We start from the raw sequence: 18,009 nt of genomic DNA, 5'->3' as shown, positions 1-18,009 counted from the left end.
TCTAAAATATATAAAAAAAGTAAGCGTGCATTCGGACAGACCTTCCGAAGTAAGCGGTCGAGGGACAACGAGCAGACTTATGTATTATCCAATTTCACTAGATTAATACAGTAAACCCCGATTTTTGTGTAGATGGCAGTGTCTGCTCGTCATAGTCATACTGATGGGCCCGTCGAGTAGTCATAAAAGAAAACGTTCGAACATCATTATCATTTACTCTTAGCTTTCGAGCAGTAAACATCTCCAGCTAACTACAACTAACCTCCTCTCTTGCAAGAGTCAACTCATGTCGCTGGAGATGTTTACTGCTCTAAAGCTATCGATACGCATCGAGTAGTAGCGCAACAGTCGCGCTCGTATGTTCGGCAAAGCATCAAAGAGTACACAAAATCGTAGCGACACGAGAATGTTCTTGGTGGCTTTTTACACCAAGAACATTCTCGTGTCGCTGCGATTTTGTGTACTCTTTGATGCTTTGCGGAGCATACGAGCGCGACTGTTGCGCTACTATTCGATGCGTCGCTTTTAACGTGGTGGGGGCGCGAGTGGGCGGATTCAACACAAATTCACCTTGGGGTTCATGAATTATAATTTAATGCATGTAAATAATTTTCTTATCAGATTCAGTAGTAATAAAGTAAGTGATTTTAAAATATCAGATACTTTTTATTTATCCATTTCACATCTAAATATGAATCTTGTTTTACTAATGAAGCCCACTATTTATCTATTTACATGACTAATAAATGAAAAAACGATATGACGATAACAATTTGTATTTATTTATTATTAGTATCTTGTTTGCTTGATACATAATTGTTTTGGTAACACTGCGACACAAAATTTCAACTTTATAAATAGAATTTTTTGAATCACGTTTTTCTTGAGTTCAATAGATCTTTTGTTAGACTTATCATCAACAAAAACAACGAAAAACAAAAACAAGCACATGCATGGTTTTCAAATGCGGGAGCTTTCTGTTTTTAACCAGCATCGAGTTACGAAGTTCGACGTAATATAAATCCAGATATTCTCTAGAAGACTAAAATGATTATAATCACGTTACTATTAAAAAATAATCAATTCTGACAACACTCAAAGTACGTAACACCCTCGCTCTACCTATTCTCCACAATATTTTTCTGACATTACATTCATTTTATTTTTTGGATATGTTTCATATAGACAACCGAACAATGGTCGTGGTATATCCAGTCTTGGCTATGTTCTTGAGAATGCAACAACATTTGAACTTCTCAATATTCTTATTGAAGTAACGACATGAGTCTGCAAACGTAATGACAACGATTACATCGAAGAGTTTCATGATAAACAAGAGCTTAAATTTCACTCACAGTTTTTTTGTCACGTGTATTTCAAGTTAATACGTGGAGGAAACAAGTTTCGGTGCAGGTATTATTATTACGAATTTCTGCAGCCTACAGCAGTTTGCGTGATTAAAAGCAAAGCACTTGAGAATTACGATGAATGAGCGAATAAAGCGAATCACGTACAGGGTTTTCAATCAAAAAATTTCTCTGAAAATTATTTCACTATTTTCTACAGTTCATTCAGTCCGAGTTCCTAGTTCCATAGTCATTGTGATCAAAGCATGCCGTCTGCTGAGCACTCGGACTGAACCGCAGAAAATTGTGAAATAATTTTTAGAGACTCTGGGAAAGATTTTTCGATCGGAAACCGTGATCACGTTTTACGGTATATGTAATATCAATTGAGCGTTTCAACGAACATATTTTTTCGCATCAGGAAAAGATCAGTTGCTTAAAAATTTGGCACTCGATATGTAAGAAATTACTACGAGTACGTTTAAGAAGAGTTTATTTTTACGGAGCCGAAACGGAGGAATAGGAATGCATGCTGTCATTGATCTCATAAATACAGATGATCTCATCGCGATTGATTAAATACCAGTCTAATGCCAGAGACATCCCGCGTTTGGTACTTAATCTTGTGCTGTAATGAATTTTAAAACTAACGATAATTTTTTATGATTAAATAAAATTCCAGACTCCTTATATAAATTCTTCTCGTTTCAACCCTTAAAAATTATATAACGTGAATTTGCGTAGTAAAAGAAATATAGCGTGCTCGTTAGTTAGGGCACAGAAGATATAAGTTAGCCAATGTGGAAGTAAGCAAAAGCGTATAGATATAATTTGCAGCATTGATTATTACCCCACGTTTCTCGTAAAAAAGAACGAAAAGAATAACTCCCTAACAACATCAAGCACTATAAGCAGAAACGCCCAACAAATTATACTTCTGGTAAAAAGTCAATAGCATTGTACATGAGCTGCTTACTAAAATAATGTAATGCTTATAAAAATGGTTTAACAGATCGTAGATTTTTGGACTTTGATAAACTAAGTTTGGATGACATCAACATGACGAATTATTCTTTATTTCTGTTATGAGCATCAAATGTATTTTGATATTGTATTAATCAGCCGGGAAGATGTTAATAAAAGCGTGAATCTGAATTGACTGAAAATGTCGGTCACACTTCGTTGCAGTGAATTGGTAAGCGCAAAACGTATGACGTTAAACATGATAGCGTACAGGACATGCTCACATAAACAGTGCACAATCATTATACTTACACGTGTAACATAGGGGTTGAACTTGGCACCGTCATTTTACTCATTATTGTGTATGTAAATTCTACGGAATATTTGTGCAAAGTCTCGTGTCATGAATGCTGCAGCAATTCGAGCGCCCAGTTTTCTTGCTTGTATGTAACTTGAATAAATGACATGTGAATGTGATGCTAAACCAACATTTTTCTCTTTAATTTTAATATAGATTTTAAAAGTTTAATTTGAAATACAAGAAATTTTTTTGTTTAATGAGAAATTTATTAACATACATTATCATTTAAAACAATTATATTAAGGAAGGCTACAAATATAAAATTTTTACGCATATTGAACAAGTTTAAAAATAAAAAAGTCGTTTTAGCTCTGCTCTCCATGTATTATGTTAGATTACATTGAAGTAATAGATAATTAGACAATAGCAATGGATATGTTACTTGAATTTCTTATACGGTTGGTCACTAATAGCCGATAAAATTAAGTAGCGGCATAATTTACGTCTGTTGACCGGGACGCGTGCCGTACTGCAGATTAGGTTTTATAATAATCAACTGCTAATTTATTCTTGTTATGAGTAATATAAATCAATACAAATTATAAAAAACAGATATCAACGATTTGAATATCTTAGGTTAAGAAAGTTTAATTTATTCAATTATTAATTTTTTTTTTATTTATTCACTTTGTACTGACTCTGTTTTGTGAACATGCAATTTTATTATAAATTGATTCACTATACCGAGATAGGGGAAATTCGTAAAAGACTTAGAGTTTTTAGTTTAGATTTGTGTGCATTTTCTATAGCAGTGCATTACACATGTAAGCTGAGTCGACAATGCAAAATTGGATACGTACCAAAAAATTAATTAGTGGCATATATAGGTGATATAAGTTTTTTGATAAAAATCATAACTTTAATAATTTGCATTTTATAACATCTTATAATAAATGATTCATGTAAAATAATTTACATGAAAAGCTGCTACAATAACAGTTGCAATTACAATATCGAGATGCGTTTAACATTTACACTCATTTTCTACACTTTAAAGCCTAACGTTAGATATTAAAATGACTTATATTGAAAATATATTATAAAAAATCACTATATTTTCATAAATAATTACAAAAATATGTTTTAATATTAATATTGTTACGATAGTACCACTTTATAAAAATTATTTTTGTAATTATTTTTTCAGATGTAGCACATGGTATGAATGAAATACTTTTTTCTCAACAGTCTTCCATATATTAGGCTGTGCGAGGATCGACAAATTCTTGATGTACGCATCGTAACGCAAATCACAAGAAAGAATATATTAATTTGTCATGTCGTTTCTGCTTCGCAGAAAATATATTCAAAAATGCATTACCGATAATAGCTTCACACAAAAATAGAATACTGTTACTGCTACGAATTGACCATTAGCTTAATTTCAAAATGTATATGCCAACAAACGATTTTAAAAAGTTTCCGCACTACCGAATCGTTAGCACCTAAGCAATGACAGATATTTAACCAACACCTACCTTAACTCTTCACGAAGTATCGCTACGAGGTCGAACTAGTCATGAATGCGCAGACACCTTAGTTGCACGCGGTTGCGCGGCCGTCACCTTCTCGACCAGTCATCAAGTGGCTAGTTAGCTGGTTGGTTGGAAAACTCGTCTTAATCAGAGTAAAGAAAGCTTGGAACCAAGTAGATTCCATCAATCTGTAAAAATTAAAAACAAAAACAATCAAGAACGTTTACATCCAGCTTATTTTTAATAATTTTTAAAGAGTCAATTCGTTAAACAGCTTTCGTTAAATCCTTAAGTCTTTACATTTTTTAATCAAAAAATCAAAAGTAGGAACAATCGCGATGAATCGCATGATGAAATTTGCTATCGCTGGTCCATGTTTGTTGATATTTGCAATACTTTTTGGATTTGTGGCCTTTCCTAAGCTTTTAAAGGGTGGAATTCATAAAGTAAGTGCATGAATTATAATGTATTTATATATTTTCATTATTTTAAAGACTTACTACATGTTTAAATCATTGTGTTTGAAAAATTTAAATTGTTTCATAAACATTTTGTAAACCATACTATGAATATTCATAAAAGTTACAATGTTATCAACTCAACCTATTCAATTTCCATAAAGAATTTCTACGTTAAACATTTTTTTTCCGTTCCAAATTTGGTTGGCCTCGCTATTTCGTATTCGTGTATATTATTAGCGAAATGTCACTTCCCGGATACGTGGCTTTTAACGTAGATGCGGCAATTGATTAATTTTCGTAGCGAAAACAAAGGTGTCGATGCATAACACGAACAAGCGTCATAATAAGGCTATAGACTCAATGTTACTTGCAGTATTTCTACTAAGCTGTACTGCAGCGCTATAAGCTCGATGAACATTGTCGCTATACGTTCAAAATACTCTGCATAATATATGAAAATTATTCTTTTTAATTTCGTGGGTGCCGTTATTCAGATAAAAATGGAGCGTTGAATTATATGTCAATAAGTACTGAATATTTCATAGATTTACATGAACATCATTTTTTTATGATTACTTTTTTTAATATGCTAAAGCAATAATATTCTGCAAGTAGTACGTTTGTTATGAATTTTCAACCTGGCACGATATAATATACACAATTAATATAAATGATCACACATTCAACATAAATTGCTTTCATCTCTTCAACTTTTGTTAATAAAATCTACGAATTCATTTAGTAAGTGTAAAATATGCCGAGATAATCAAAAAGCTGGCATCGTAATAATATATATCAATCTACAGTAGCAAAAAATACATATTTTTTATAAACTACAATTAAATAATTTTAGTAAACAAATAATAAACAATTTCCACTTGTATTCATAAATGACATTACCGATGAATTTCATAGATGGTAAATTTGAAACCTGGAACTGATGTACGAGCATTGTGGAGTAAAATTCCATTTGAAATCGATTTCAAAATTTATTTATTTAACGTAACAAATCCAAATGAAATAAAAAATGGTGCAAAACCTATAGTTAACGAAGTTGGACCATACTTTTTCGAGTACGTTTATGCAGAATTTTTGTTTCTTATTGTGTGTACTGAAGATGAGAGTATTATAATACGTGCATTAAAATGTCTACAGAGAGTGGCATGAAAAGAACGATCTGATCGACAACGATGACGACGATACCGTTATTTACTCCCCAAAAAATACATTTTATTTCAACCCAGGAAAAAGTAATGGGCTTACTGGTGAGGAGGAACTTATGCTTCCACATATATTTATTTTAGCCATGGTATTTGCCACTATGAGAGAAAAACCTTCAGCGGCACCTTTAATAAGTAAGTACTTAATTTTTATGACTGAGTTAAAAAACTTATTTATTGTTTATTTCAAGATAAGGCAATTAATAGTATTTTCAAGAATCCCGAAAATGTATTTATCAAAGCGAAGGCTATGGATTTAATGTTCCGAGGTTTGCCCATCGATTGCTCTGTAACTGACACTGCTGGATCAGCTGTTTGTAGCTTGTTGAAGGCCAATACGGACGATCTCATTGTCGATGATCCAGATCACTTTCGATTTGCACTTCTTGGAGCGGTTTGTATGAAGTCTTACAGTAATCGGTACATCGTTACACACCATTAAATTTTTAGAAAAACGGCACAACGAGCAAAAATCGCATAAAGGTATTGCGAGGAGTTAAAAAACTAACTGATATCGGTGTTGTAACTGAATTAAATGGCAAGAAAAAAATGACCGTCTGGAATGACAGTAAGTGCGATGCTTATCAAGGCACTGACGGCTATGTATTTCATCCGTACCTTTACGCCGATGAAGACATTGTTTCATTCGCTCCTGATTTGTGCCGCAGCATAGCCGCTTATACCGAATCTACTTTTAAGAAAAAGGGTATGTGAAAATTCTCACGTTTTGAATTTCACTAATATCCTGTTCATATTGTTTAGGACTGCTTGTTAATCGATATACTGCGTGGCTGGGAGATCCTGCTCAACATCCCGAGCAAAAGTGTTATTGTCCAACACCAGGTTGTCTCAAAGCAGGCATGATGGATCTTCATAAATGCGTCGGCGTGCCGCTTGTAGCCTCGCATCCTCATTTTTTCAGAGGTGACAAAGAATATTTGCAAATGGTCGATGGACTTAGTCCTAACAAGGTAATGCTCTTCAATCGATATATAATTTGTATCCATTTTTTCATTGCAATTCAACGTTTTAAAGGAAAATCATATGATATATATCGATTTCGAACCCTTCTCTGGAACACCTTTGGAAGCACGAAAACGATTGCAATTCAACATCATGATACATAAAGTTGAAAAAGTCAAAATGATGAAAAATTTCCCCGAGGCTATGTTACCTCTATTTTGGGTAGAAGAAGGTCTTGTTATACCCAACGACTTCGTGAAGCAAGTTAAAATGCTGCATATGGTCGTTAAAGTGATGAAGTAAATATAAAAATTATATCGAACGAATTATATTTAAATGCTTTAATATAATGTATTTAATAATTTTCTAGAGTACTAACGTGGATAAAGATATTGGCTGGATTAGGAATGATTGGTTATGCTGGATTTTTGTACTATAAATCAACACTTTCGAAAACATCTGAAGTAACAAAACCGCCAAAATATCGAAATGGTAATTCTCAAATGTCGACAGTTGATACTAAGAATTTACATTCTCAAATGTTACCACCTATTGATTGAGCAATGTGGAGACATTTAAAAGTTTAAATACAATTTCATACTTTTATCTTGCGTTTATTTAATTATTAACATATATTTATTAAATTTCTTATATTAAAATATTTAATTAATCGGAAATCGTTAGTTAGAAGTTGAGAACGTTGGAAACAAGTAGAGAATATATAAAATACGTAAAGTATTATTTGGAATATCTAAAGTAAAATGGAGAGAGGTAGTATGACTTATAATTGACTATTGCAAATAGATTTTAGTTTATTTTCGAAGCATAATAAGTGTGATATATGTAAATTTACTAGAAGAGAATTCACTGTTCTTAAAATTAGTCTGCAATGTAGAAACTCGTTCTTAACTATAATGTTGAATGGTGAAGATTTGTAGTACTATATATTGGAAGATAATATAAGTACTCTTTTTATTGTATACAGCATAATTACTATTAATTCATAAGTCTTAAATTTGTAATCACAAAATTTGTATTCAATAAAATTTCCAATATACGTTTGATCTTTTGAAAATTCACCTTCCTTCTTTTCATATTAACATTCTATTTTTACCAAAGCAAAAGAATAGAAACTGTGCTGAAAGAGGCGTTATTGTGTCAACATTGCTAAGTGATCAAGTAGAGAGGTTTAGACTCATGGCCACTTTCAACCCATATTACATAGACCACGCGAAGTATATAAAGAACAAAAACTTGCATATATACAGATACGATGTGCAGAAATGCTTAAAAAATAAAAAAATAATCACTATTGTGCCTAATGGCATTATTTATTCTTTTTTTTTCAATGTATACAAACTTAAAATATTGATATTGTAGATGTATTTTGCGATTTTTTTTAATAGTTTAAGGATTCATAAAATTTTTTTTTTAAGGATTCATAAAATTTTTATTAATTTGGAAGTTAAATTCTAAATTAGTTTATTCAACACTACTATGAATATAACTTGTGACTGACTACAGTTTGTAGGAGATCAATAACACTCTTTCTGTCTATGTCTACCTATTGTGTGAAAGAGATGTAACATAGAAAAAGTATAATAATAGACCCTTTGATTTGAATACTTACAAAGTAACTTTTTCATTGGTGTATGAAGGAAAATCTACAATTAATATTTACTAACCACCAATTAAAGACTGTTCAAGCAATTTATAGTATAAAGTACTTTTTCCATATTTGCATATTATTTAATAATTGTTTATATTATCGTGAACCAACTTTGTGCAGATATTTATTATCAAGGAAACTTGTATGCAAATTTATAAAACAGGTATATAGGGTAAAACTAAATTATTAAGAATCTATCTACTTGTCCCTCAATGTTCATTAATCCAGGGTCACAAGAGTCGCCAATGCGCAGACACGAAAGTTTAACACAGTCACGTACTCGCAAGTTCATATTTAGTCACTAACTAGTTTGGTTGAAAGAAAGAAGTTTCACTTTTTGAAGTAGTTAATCTTAATATTATAAATAATATTATAGATGTCATTTACAAAAGTTCAAAAATAATACAGTTGATTTTAATAAGCAATAAAAAAGTTTGAACTGCATTGTAATGTGTATCAATTTTATTTAAATAACGTACAATTATTTATATATTAAACAGTTGTATATATGCAAGGTGTATATGTTGATTACATGGACTTCGATTTATGAAGTAAGTTATTTATACGAATTTTTTCAATAGTTTGTAGTAAAAATGCTTAAAATATATAATTTTTCATCTTACATTTTTTTAGAAAAAAACAGAGATATTGGATGCATAAGAAAATTTCTTTAAAATTTATAAAACATTCATACTTATATTTCTTTATATTTGTTAAGGAATAAACACAAATGTTTCAATTTTCTACGATTAAAATTTTATAAAGTAAATACACTTTTATTTGACATTTCACTCGCTTGTAATATAATTATATTCAATATTGTGTTGAATAGAAAACTTGGTAGGCAGATGATGCATAGCTTTTCTGCTTTCAGGCATATATTTTGACCGATCGATCACGTATATACTGCTAAGAGGCAATAAGTTTTCTGGCTTAGCGACGAATGTATGAGGGTCTATCATTCCTGCCCTAAGATTATGGCAGCAGTGATAGACCCACGTACATTCGTTTGCACTTTCTCCATTACTAACTTCGCACTCCGTTCACTGAAATTTGTCTGAAAAGAGGTAATAGTTCTGCTACAGCAAGGTGACTATTTTCGTTTAATATATTTTAGTAAAAATCTGTATCTTAGCTATATTTTGACAGGTGCTGTATTCTACTGATAGTTCCTTCCTATTTGATGATAATTATTGTAAATAAGAGGCAGCAGAACCTTGAAAATAATTTACAGGTAAGGTACGATATTAATAACATTCGCGTTTATAATTTACATTTCTTGCAAAATAAAAAATCATATTTATTTGTAATAGTCCACTTAAATTATCTAATGATATTCTATTCTATAAATAAGCGAAATATATTATACATTCGAATTAGTAGTTATAATGTCGGTATATGAAAATTGGAATTTCACAGTCCCGTCGATTTTAGCAATGTTAAAAAAAATGTTTTGTTTATTACTTGCTTGAATCATTTATAAGCTAGAAAATATAACAGTGAAAGTTAGTGTAAATAAAATCGAAAATTATCAATATAAATTAATAATTTTCAATTTTATTATATGCAATATCTTAAAATTAATTAACTAATACATTTTAAATTTCAATGTAACATTCAGCTTGTAATTTTAATCATGAGATAAACTAATTAAGGCTATAAAACTTCAAGTTAAGTTAAAAAGTATACTTAAACAAGACCGGGTAAAAACTAGAATCTAATTTTTACATTTGTATACTTATACTCGTATACTAACGCGAGATAAGTAATTTCAGTCTAATGTGGACGTTTACGCCCGACCGAAACAAAGATGAAGAGGCTACACGAGACTGAAATCACTTTCTTGTTCAGGCATATCACTTTATTTTTCGATACGACGTGTGTGGAACGAAATTTTAAACATGCTTAATTCTTCGAGCATGCATAGTCGAATCCTCAAATACGGAGTGTCGAGAAAGTTCTCACAACCTCTGTACATTAGCAGAATATATGCCAAGACGAAAAGAATAAATAAAAAAATTAATTTCAAACTTATATCCAGCAAATTGATGGTTAAACAATAATCTGCATTTTATCGCGTTTATCATTCAAATATCTATAAATTTCACTTTGTTAGTATAAATTGTTTTTAGTAAAAAGAGTTTCATCAAGTTATTAATGTGTTTGAATAAACTTAAGTAAGCCATTCTCTACGGGTAACAAAACAAAAATACAAGGGGGCTGGGTTGGGCGGTAACGTATCAATGTTGCTTAGTAACAGAGTCAAGGGGTGTTGACTCATGACGGATCAATGTCTATAGAATACGAAACACTATAGCTACAGCAATAGTAATTGAGGTTTTTAAAATCATGCGAATCAAGCTATAATCTAACAAACCAATTTATTGAATACCATAGTACACACACATACACACACACGCGCGTGCGCACGCACATACACATGCTGTGTATGCTCATGAAAGATTACTGCAGATTTTCGTAGACGATTGCACGTTACAAAAGTTTATCAATATAGTTGGCACGAATTGAGTCATTTAATCAGACTAACTTCAAAATAAAAACCAATAGATACCTTGATAAAAAAATTAAGTTAACTTTACTCTATGTAAAATTTTAACTTTGAAAAAAACAAAGTAGGCAGTAAAAGACGTAAATCTACACGATAAAATATTAATCAATAATTTCAGCTGTATTCGGTTATATAAAATAATGAAAAATTAAAAATGAAATGCATTAATTACAACCGTTAACGTCTATCGAAGTATGTTATTTACATCATAAAGGATATGATTATAAAAAACTATAATGCTTTTAAAACTTATATTACATTTTTTTATGTTGGGTTTGAAACTTTTTAATCATTTTTTAACACAGAACATTGTACGATAACAACATAAAATTTCATTGATAACATTTTAAAATCATGTGTATATAACTGCATATTTATTTACCAATAAATAATATTGTCGGTTATATCTCATTTCAAATCAGAAAGATTTAATGTATACTAAATTATCTCATTTTCTACTTTGTCAATAAAAATTTTGATTTATATTCGTGCATTAAAATGAATAAGAAAAAAAGAAGAAAAAGATGAACGTGCGAACGAACGTCCTTATATTGAAGATTAAAAAAATCTTTTTATTGAAGATTAAAAAATATAGCAACGCATCTAGCTGATACGACGATATTCTAACTTACGTTTGCTATTGTTCCGTCGATGTTAATTTCAGGGTTGCGTAAATTGTTGATGCGCATACCCTGGGTCACGACACGCAATTGCGCAGTGACTCGTAGTTGTTCAACAGATTGCTTGTCTGTTGGAGCTGTCCACGTATTCATTTACTTTTATTGTACTTGTAGATAAAATCAAGATAAAACAAGTACATATTAGTAATTTTAAAAGTTTATAAGAAAGTAGTAACAAAGTTTGTATATAAAACTTCATAGAAAGCAGTTCAATATATTCAGAAGTCGGCAAAATATCGTACACTTACTGATTAGTTTGATAAATTAATGAAATAGCCGAAAATAAATTTTGCAAAAATGAATCGTATAAAAAAATTCGCTTATTTGGGAGGTGGCTTATTTATGTTCGGTGTCTTTTTTGGATTTATGATATTTCCCAAAATCTTAAAGATTGAAATCCACAAAGTAAGTAAATTATTATTCCTGTAAACACTTTCACAATTTATGAAAAGGAAATTATTTATGTGAATAAGTTTTGAAATGTCTCTTAAAAAATCAAATATAATATTAATTAATAAATATAAATATTATTATGTTATTATTAATAAATTATTATACTTTTAATAATAAGTATGGCAATATTTAAAAATACTTGTTTTATGAAGAATCCTTAAATGTTACATCTACGCACGTAACAAATTAAACGATTAAAATTAGAAAAACGTAAGCTATAATTTCATACTATGTTTATAACTTAATAAATTAAAAATTTATATAAACTATTTGAGAAGTTTAACATACTACGCTATTTGCATTTGCAAGGTTTTTTGACGTACGTAATGCCAGTATAAATCATTTCGTGTCAAATATGTATGAAGTGCTACTACATTCCACGGTTAATTTTTGATAAAGCTTGCACAGATGTGCGTTAGCATTGATTTGGTTTGTACTCTATAAGTAAGAGTCTCGAGCAGACTATGAAGTGCATTCTATTAACATACGAGAGAGGAGGGGAGGAGAGGACAAAGAAAGAGAATGCTCGTATATTTTTTTGTAATTTTATATAAATGCTCAAGTTTTATTATTATTTTATACTCATAAAAAAATCAAATTGATTCAATACCATTTAAAGTTATTTTCGATGATAATTTAATTACTCATTCAAAATTATGTTACAAATACGGTCTTTACTTTTTTATGGATTATTTTTTTCATCAATTTACAAATAATAACAATCAACTCCTATTTTCGATACATTTTACAGCAAGTAAATTTGAAACCTGGAACTGATGTTCGAGACGTGTGGAGCAAGATTCCCTTTGCACTTGATTTTAGAGTTTATTTATTCAATGTAACAAATCCAGATGGAATTAAAAACGGTGAAAAGCCTATTCTTCGTCAAGTTGGCCCATATTACTTCGAGTACACTAATGAATACAATTAATTTATATTCCTTGATTTCTATTTTTATCTCAAATAATCTAATTTTTCTTTAATAGAGAATGGCATGAAAAGGATAAATTAATTGACTCTAATAAAGACGACACAGTCGAGTATTCAACGAAAAATACATACATTTTCAAGGCAGAAAAAAGTCACGGACTCACTGGTGAGGAAGAACTTGTGCTTCCTCATATTTTTATTTTGTCGTTAGTAATGGCCGCTGTACGAGAAAGACCTTCGGCAATGCCTATCATTAGTAAGTTGTAAATACACTTTCGACAAGAATTATACTATAAAACATACGAGAAAAGTTAAGTAGTAATCCATATGCCAATATTAATTTGCAGATAAGGCGGTTAATAGTATGTTCAAAAATTCTGACAATGTTTTTGTCAAAACAAAAGCTATGGATTTGATATTTAGAGGATTGCCAGTTGACTGTTCTGTAACTGATACCGCCGCAACTGCTGTCTGCAACGTAGTAAGAGAAAACTCCGATGCATTTATTGTAGAAGACGAAAATCATTTTAAATTTTCTCTTCTTGGAACGGTTCGTTTCGCCGAATTGCGATTTATAAAAATAAAGCTGTGACATGTAATCGATAAAATTTTAGAAAAACGGCACAACAAGTAAAGATCGCACAAAAGTTCTGCGAGGAGTAAAAAAACAAGCTGATATCGGCAGGGTCATCGAATTCAATGGAAAGACGAAAATATCGAAATGGAATGATACATTCTGTGATAGTTTTAATGGCACCGATAGCTACATATTTCGTCCATACCTATATAAGGACGATGATATTGTAACATATGCTCCTCCTATTTGTCGCAGTTTGAGTGCTTACTATGAAAAAGAAACTAAGGTGTTGGGTAAGTACGATTGAGACAAAAAAGATCCATTCTGATATCAATCTCTTAATATTTCCAATAGGTATACACACTAATCGTTACACTGTATGGTTGGGAGATTCAAGCACTATTCCACAGCAAAAATGTTATTGTCCAGCAAGTGGTTGTCTCAAGGCAGGAGTGATGGACCTCCACAAATGCATTGGTGTTCCACTTGTAGCTTCACACCCACACTTATGGAGAGCTCATAATTCGTATTTGAAGATGGTCGACGGTCTTAACCCAACTTATGTAATGTTTATTCAGTTTAACCCATTAAGGAAGGGACGGACACTTTTTCGTGTCCAACTTCAAGCTACCACCAAGCCAATAATTTAATTGCAAAAAAATTCGCGAACCACCGTTTCCTATGTTTTTAAGTATGCTCTTTCCGATTATGACACTTAATTTTTTCTAAAATGAGTTTTTTCATGTACAATGTGAAAATTAAAAAAAAAAGCACTGATTTTTTGGAAAAAAAAATTTTTGTGATCGAAATTTGTTTGCCTTTTGATTTTTTTATGGGCTTAAAATTCATAAAAAAGGTGTCCATGATACTTTAACTAAAAAATATCGGCCATACGAAAACCCAAATATATATATTTTTTAATAAATTTGCGTAAATAAACAAAAATTTCATTCACTAACTTCACCGATTTTTATCTCGAAAACTATCGACTTTCATGAAAAGTTTATAAGAACAAAAAATGCTTAGAATCAGTCAAGGAACACGTCTGAATTTTTTCAGATTTTTGGGGACCATTTTTGGTTTTTTTTGAAAATAGACATTTTTGAAAAAATAGACATTTTTTCGAAAATAGACATTTTTGAAAAAACCAAAAATGGTCCCCAAAAATCTGAAAAAAGTCAGACGTATTCCTTGACTGATTCTAAGCATTTTTTGTTCTTATAAACTTTTCATGAAAGTCGATAGTTTTCGAGAAAAAAATTATCTAAGTTTGAAAAAGCGTTCTATAGCCGGCTAATAACACTACCGTTGCCTAGCTCTTACCACGGGGAGGTAAACGCATAATCAAGAGCCTCGTTTTTTTTGTGTTTTTTTTTTGTTTTAAAATTTTTTTTTTTGTTTTTAATTTATGTTTTTTTTTTCTTTTCTGTTCATTTTTTATGTTTTTCTTGTTCATTTTCTTTTAATTTTTTTTGTTTTGTTCATGACGTGTGAAAAGTAAGAAAGCAGGACGAACACAAGTAAATTTCACAGTTTTTGCACATTTTTTTTGTCCTTGCGTTACATTTCTCAAAATTTTGACAATATCCTTTCTTTGCAACATGTACGCTTTCGTGCTTCTTTGATTTAGCTAGATAGGATTTTGCAATTTCCAAGGCGATCGATTTTGTTCCTACTTTATCATCATGAACTAAATTTCGAAGAATTGACGCATTAGTAATTGATGATTGTATCAATCTTAATAATATAGGCCACGTCCACTTTTTCGATCTGAAAGAAGGATATAAATTGCCATTTTCTAAAAAACCAAAAATGGTCCCCAAAAATCTAAAAAAATTCAGACGTATTCCTTGACTGATTCTAAGCATTTTTTGTTCTTATAAACTTTTCATGAAAGTCGATAGTTTTCGAGATAAAAATCGGTGAAGTTATTGAATGAAATTTTTGTTTATTTACGCAAATTTATTAAAACATATATATATATATGGGTTTTCGTAGGGCCGATATTTTTTAGTTAAGGTATCATGGACACCTTTTTTATGAATTTTAAGCCCATAAAAAAATCAAAAGGCGAACAAATTTCGATCACAAAATTTTTTTTTTCCAAAAAATCAGTGCTTTTTTTTTAAATTTTCACATTGTACATGAAAAAACTCATTTTAGAAAAAATTAAGTGTCATAATCGGAAAGAACATACTCCAAAACATAGGAAACGGTGGTTCGCGAATTTTTTTGCAATTAAATTATTGGCTTGGTGGTAGCTTGAAGTTGGACACGAAAAAGTGTCCGTCCCGTCCTTAATGGGTTAAACTTAGAATTAAAGTTAGCTTTGAAAAAAAAGACGCTTTCACAATTTGTAAAATAATTTGATAATATATTAATATATTTAACTTGTTTAAAGGAGGAACATGCAATCCAAATTGATTTTGAGCCATTCTCTGGTACGCCTATAGCAGGAAAGAAACGAATGCAATTTAACATAATGATTCATCCAGTGGAGAAATTCAAAATTATGAAAAACTTTCCTGAAGCTTTATTGCCACTGTTTTGGATCGAGGAAGGATTTCTTCTATCTGATGAATTAGCTAGTCAAGTCAAGTTGCTTCACAGAGTTCGCGGAATTGTGAAGTAAATTACTAAATGAACAAACAATAGATGTATATTCAGAAGCTGATATGTAACTATTTTTATTTTTTAGAACTATGTCAATAATGATGATACTAGGTGGATTAGGCATATCAGGTTATGCTGGATTTATGTTCTATCAAGAGAAACAAACCATGAAAATTGACGTGACGAAAGTAGCATCAAAAAATAAAAATAATAATGTTGCTCTCAGTGTAACGAATGTTGAGAATAATGGTAACACTAACGCAAATAGGTATCCATTGAAAAATAGCAATTTGAAAACAGTCAAAGTACCACCAGCTGTTGATTAATAATATAGCTATTATTTAATTAATCTTCGAAAGAGGATATTGTACGTTAGTTTGCGACGATTTTTTAAAATGTATTATTATTATTATTAGTAGTAGTATTATTTACTATATTATATAGTATTATTAGTATTATTATTAATATTATTATTATTATTAGTATTATTATTATATCTGAATCAAAAAGTGGTATACAAATATCTTGATTACAATTATAAATTAGTACAAATTGTTCTAATTTTTATCGTACGTATTTCAGTGTTTGTTTCAATGTTATTTAGGTCAGTAATTGTTTGAAAATGTGTATGTCACTATAAATTTACATTAAACAGTCACAAATTCTTAGTTATCAATGTATGCTATAAAAACAACATTGTAAATTCGGATATAAACGTATAACCGCATTTGCCGCTGTCAAGCCGCCGACCAACACACGGGGGGGGGGGGGGCAAGCAAGGGGTTATGGTCAATTTTCTACGACAAAACAAAATGAGATGTGTTTTTTCTCAAATTGACCGTTGCTTGTTGCCAGGACCTACTGACATCATTGCTTGGAGTAATTATAGCATCTCATTGACTGAGAGAAAGTGGGAATAAAAACAAACAATTAATACTTGAAATCTACAAGTTGTAACATCGTTAACAAATAGCACGACAGTTATTTGTACGTGAGATTATTTATAGTGTTAACGCGGGTTCTAGTAAACAGTATAACCAACTCATACTAACTGATAACTCAGGGCTGTTAAACAGAAAGTCTATTATGCATTGAACTCACGAAACCACGTGCCACAATTATTTAAGCACATTGTTTGGTAAGAGATGTGACGCTGGTAGAAAGGAAGAAATACGTGCTGTGACACCTTGCAATTATAAATTCAATAAAAATATATTTTTATATGCAACGAATGTAACGTAAACTACGATCGCCTACGAAACTTTTGTAATTAGTCTGTGCATGTATATCTTACGAGACAAATAAAAATAAACCATTTACAAATTTAAAAATAAATGGAACAGTATGAGTCGTCTCTAAATTCTAACAGAACGAATGTCAAAATACAAATAATAATATGTAGTTTATCCTTGAAAAGCTTATATTACTTAAAATTGAAATTAACTCAAATATTGACTTTTCTGACGTTTAAAGTAAATGATTATTGATTATAAGTAGTGTAAAATCAAAGATTCATTTACATTCATTCAAACATGTTTGCGTGTGAACAGTTGTTAAAAGATAAGGAAGAATAGCTTGACTCTCCTTCCAAAATACTCAAATTAAAGTGACATCGAAAGTTTACTTTTTGCGACATCTTCATTCAGTAACGTACCATACGTTAACGTCATACTCTAAGCCGTTAGTTACATTGCTACTTGCTTAAAGTCGTCATCATGATTATGCAAGT

The 18,009-nt window shown here is 30.7% G+C and overlaps 2 protein-coding genes across 2 annotated transcripts; both read left to right on the top strand.

The window, feature by feature from the left end:
* Positions 1–4,164: 4,164 nt before the first annotated feature.
* On the top strand, positions 4,165–7,810 carry LOC131669657 (sensory neuron membrane protein 1-like). Its single transcript, XM_058944699.1, has 8 exons — positions 4,165–4,591; positions 5,522–5,679; positions 5,762–5,961; positions 6,018–6,220; positions 6,277–6,532; positions 6,589–6,797; positions 6,862–7,088; positions 7,160–7,810. The coding sequence occupies exons 1-8, from the start codon at positions 4,484–4,486 to the stop codon at positions 7,347–7,349; spliced, it is 1,551 nt and encodes a 516-aa protein (XP_058800682.1). The 5' UTR covers positions 4,165–4,483; the 3' UTR covers positions 7,350–7,810.
* Positions 7,811–12,004: 4,194 nt separating this feature from the next.
* On the top strand, positions 12,005–16,606 carry LOC131669620 (sensory neuron membrane protein 1-like). The gene is made up of 8 exons (XM_058944624.1): positions 12,005–12,112; positions 12,912–13,069; positions 13,147–13,346; positions 13,438–13,640; positions 13,705–13,960; positions 14,022–14,230; positions 16,069–16,295; positions 16,366–16,606. The coding sequence occupies exons 1-8, from the start codon at positions 12,005–12,007 to the stop codon at positions 16,604–16,606; spliced, it is 1,602 nt and encodes a 533-aa protein (XP_058800607.1).
* Positions 16,607–18,009: the final 1,403 nt, after the last annotated feature.

The sequence above is a fragment of the Phymastichus coffea genome, unplaced genomic scaffold, assembly GCF_024137745.1.
Source record: "Phymastichus coffea isolate CEN01 unplaced genomic scaffold, Cenicafe_Pcof_1.1 PCOF00095, whole genome shotgun sequence".
In the NCBI taxonomy this organism is placed as follows: domain Eukaryota; kingdom Metazoa; phylum Arthropoda; class Insecta; order Hymenoptera; family Eulophidae; genus Phymastichus; species Phymastichus coffea.
Note: the sequence above shows the minus strand (reverse complement) of the source record. Positions and strands in the feature narration are given on the sequence as shown.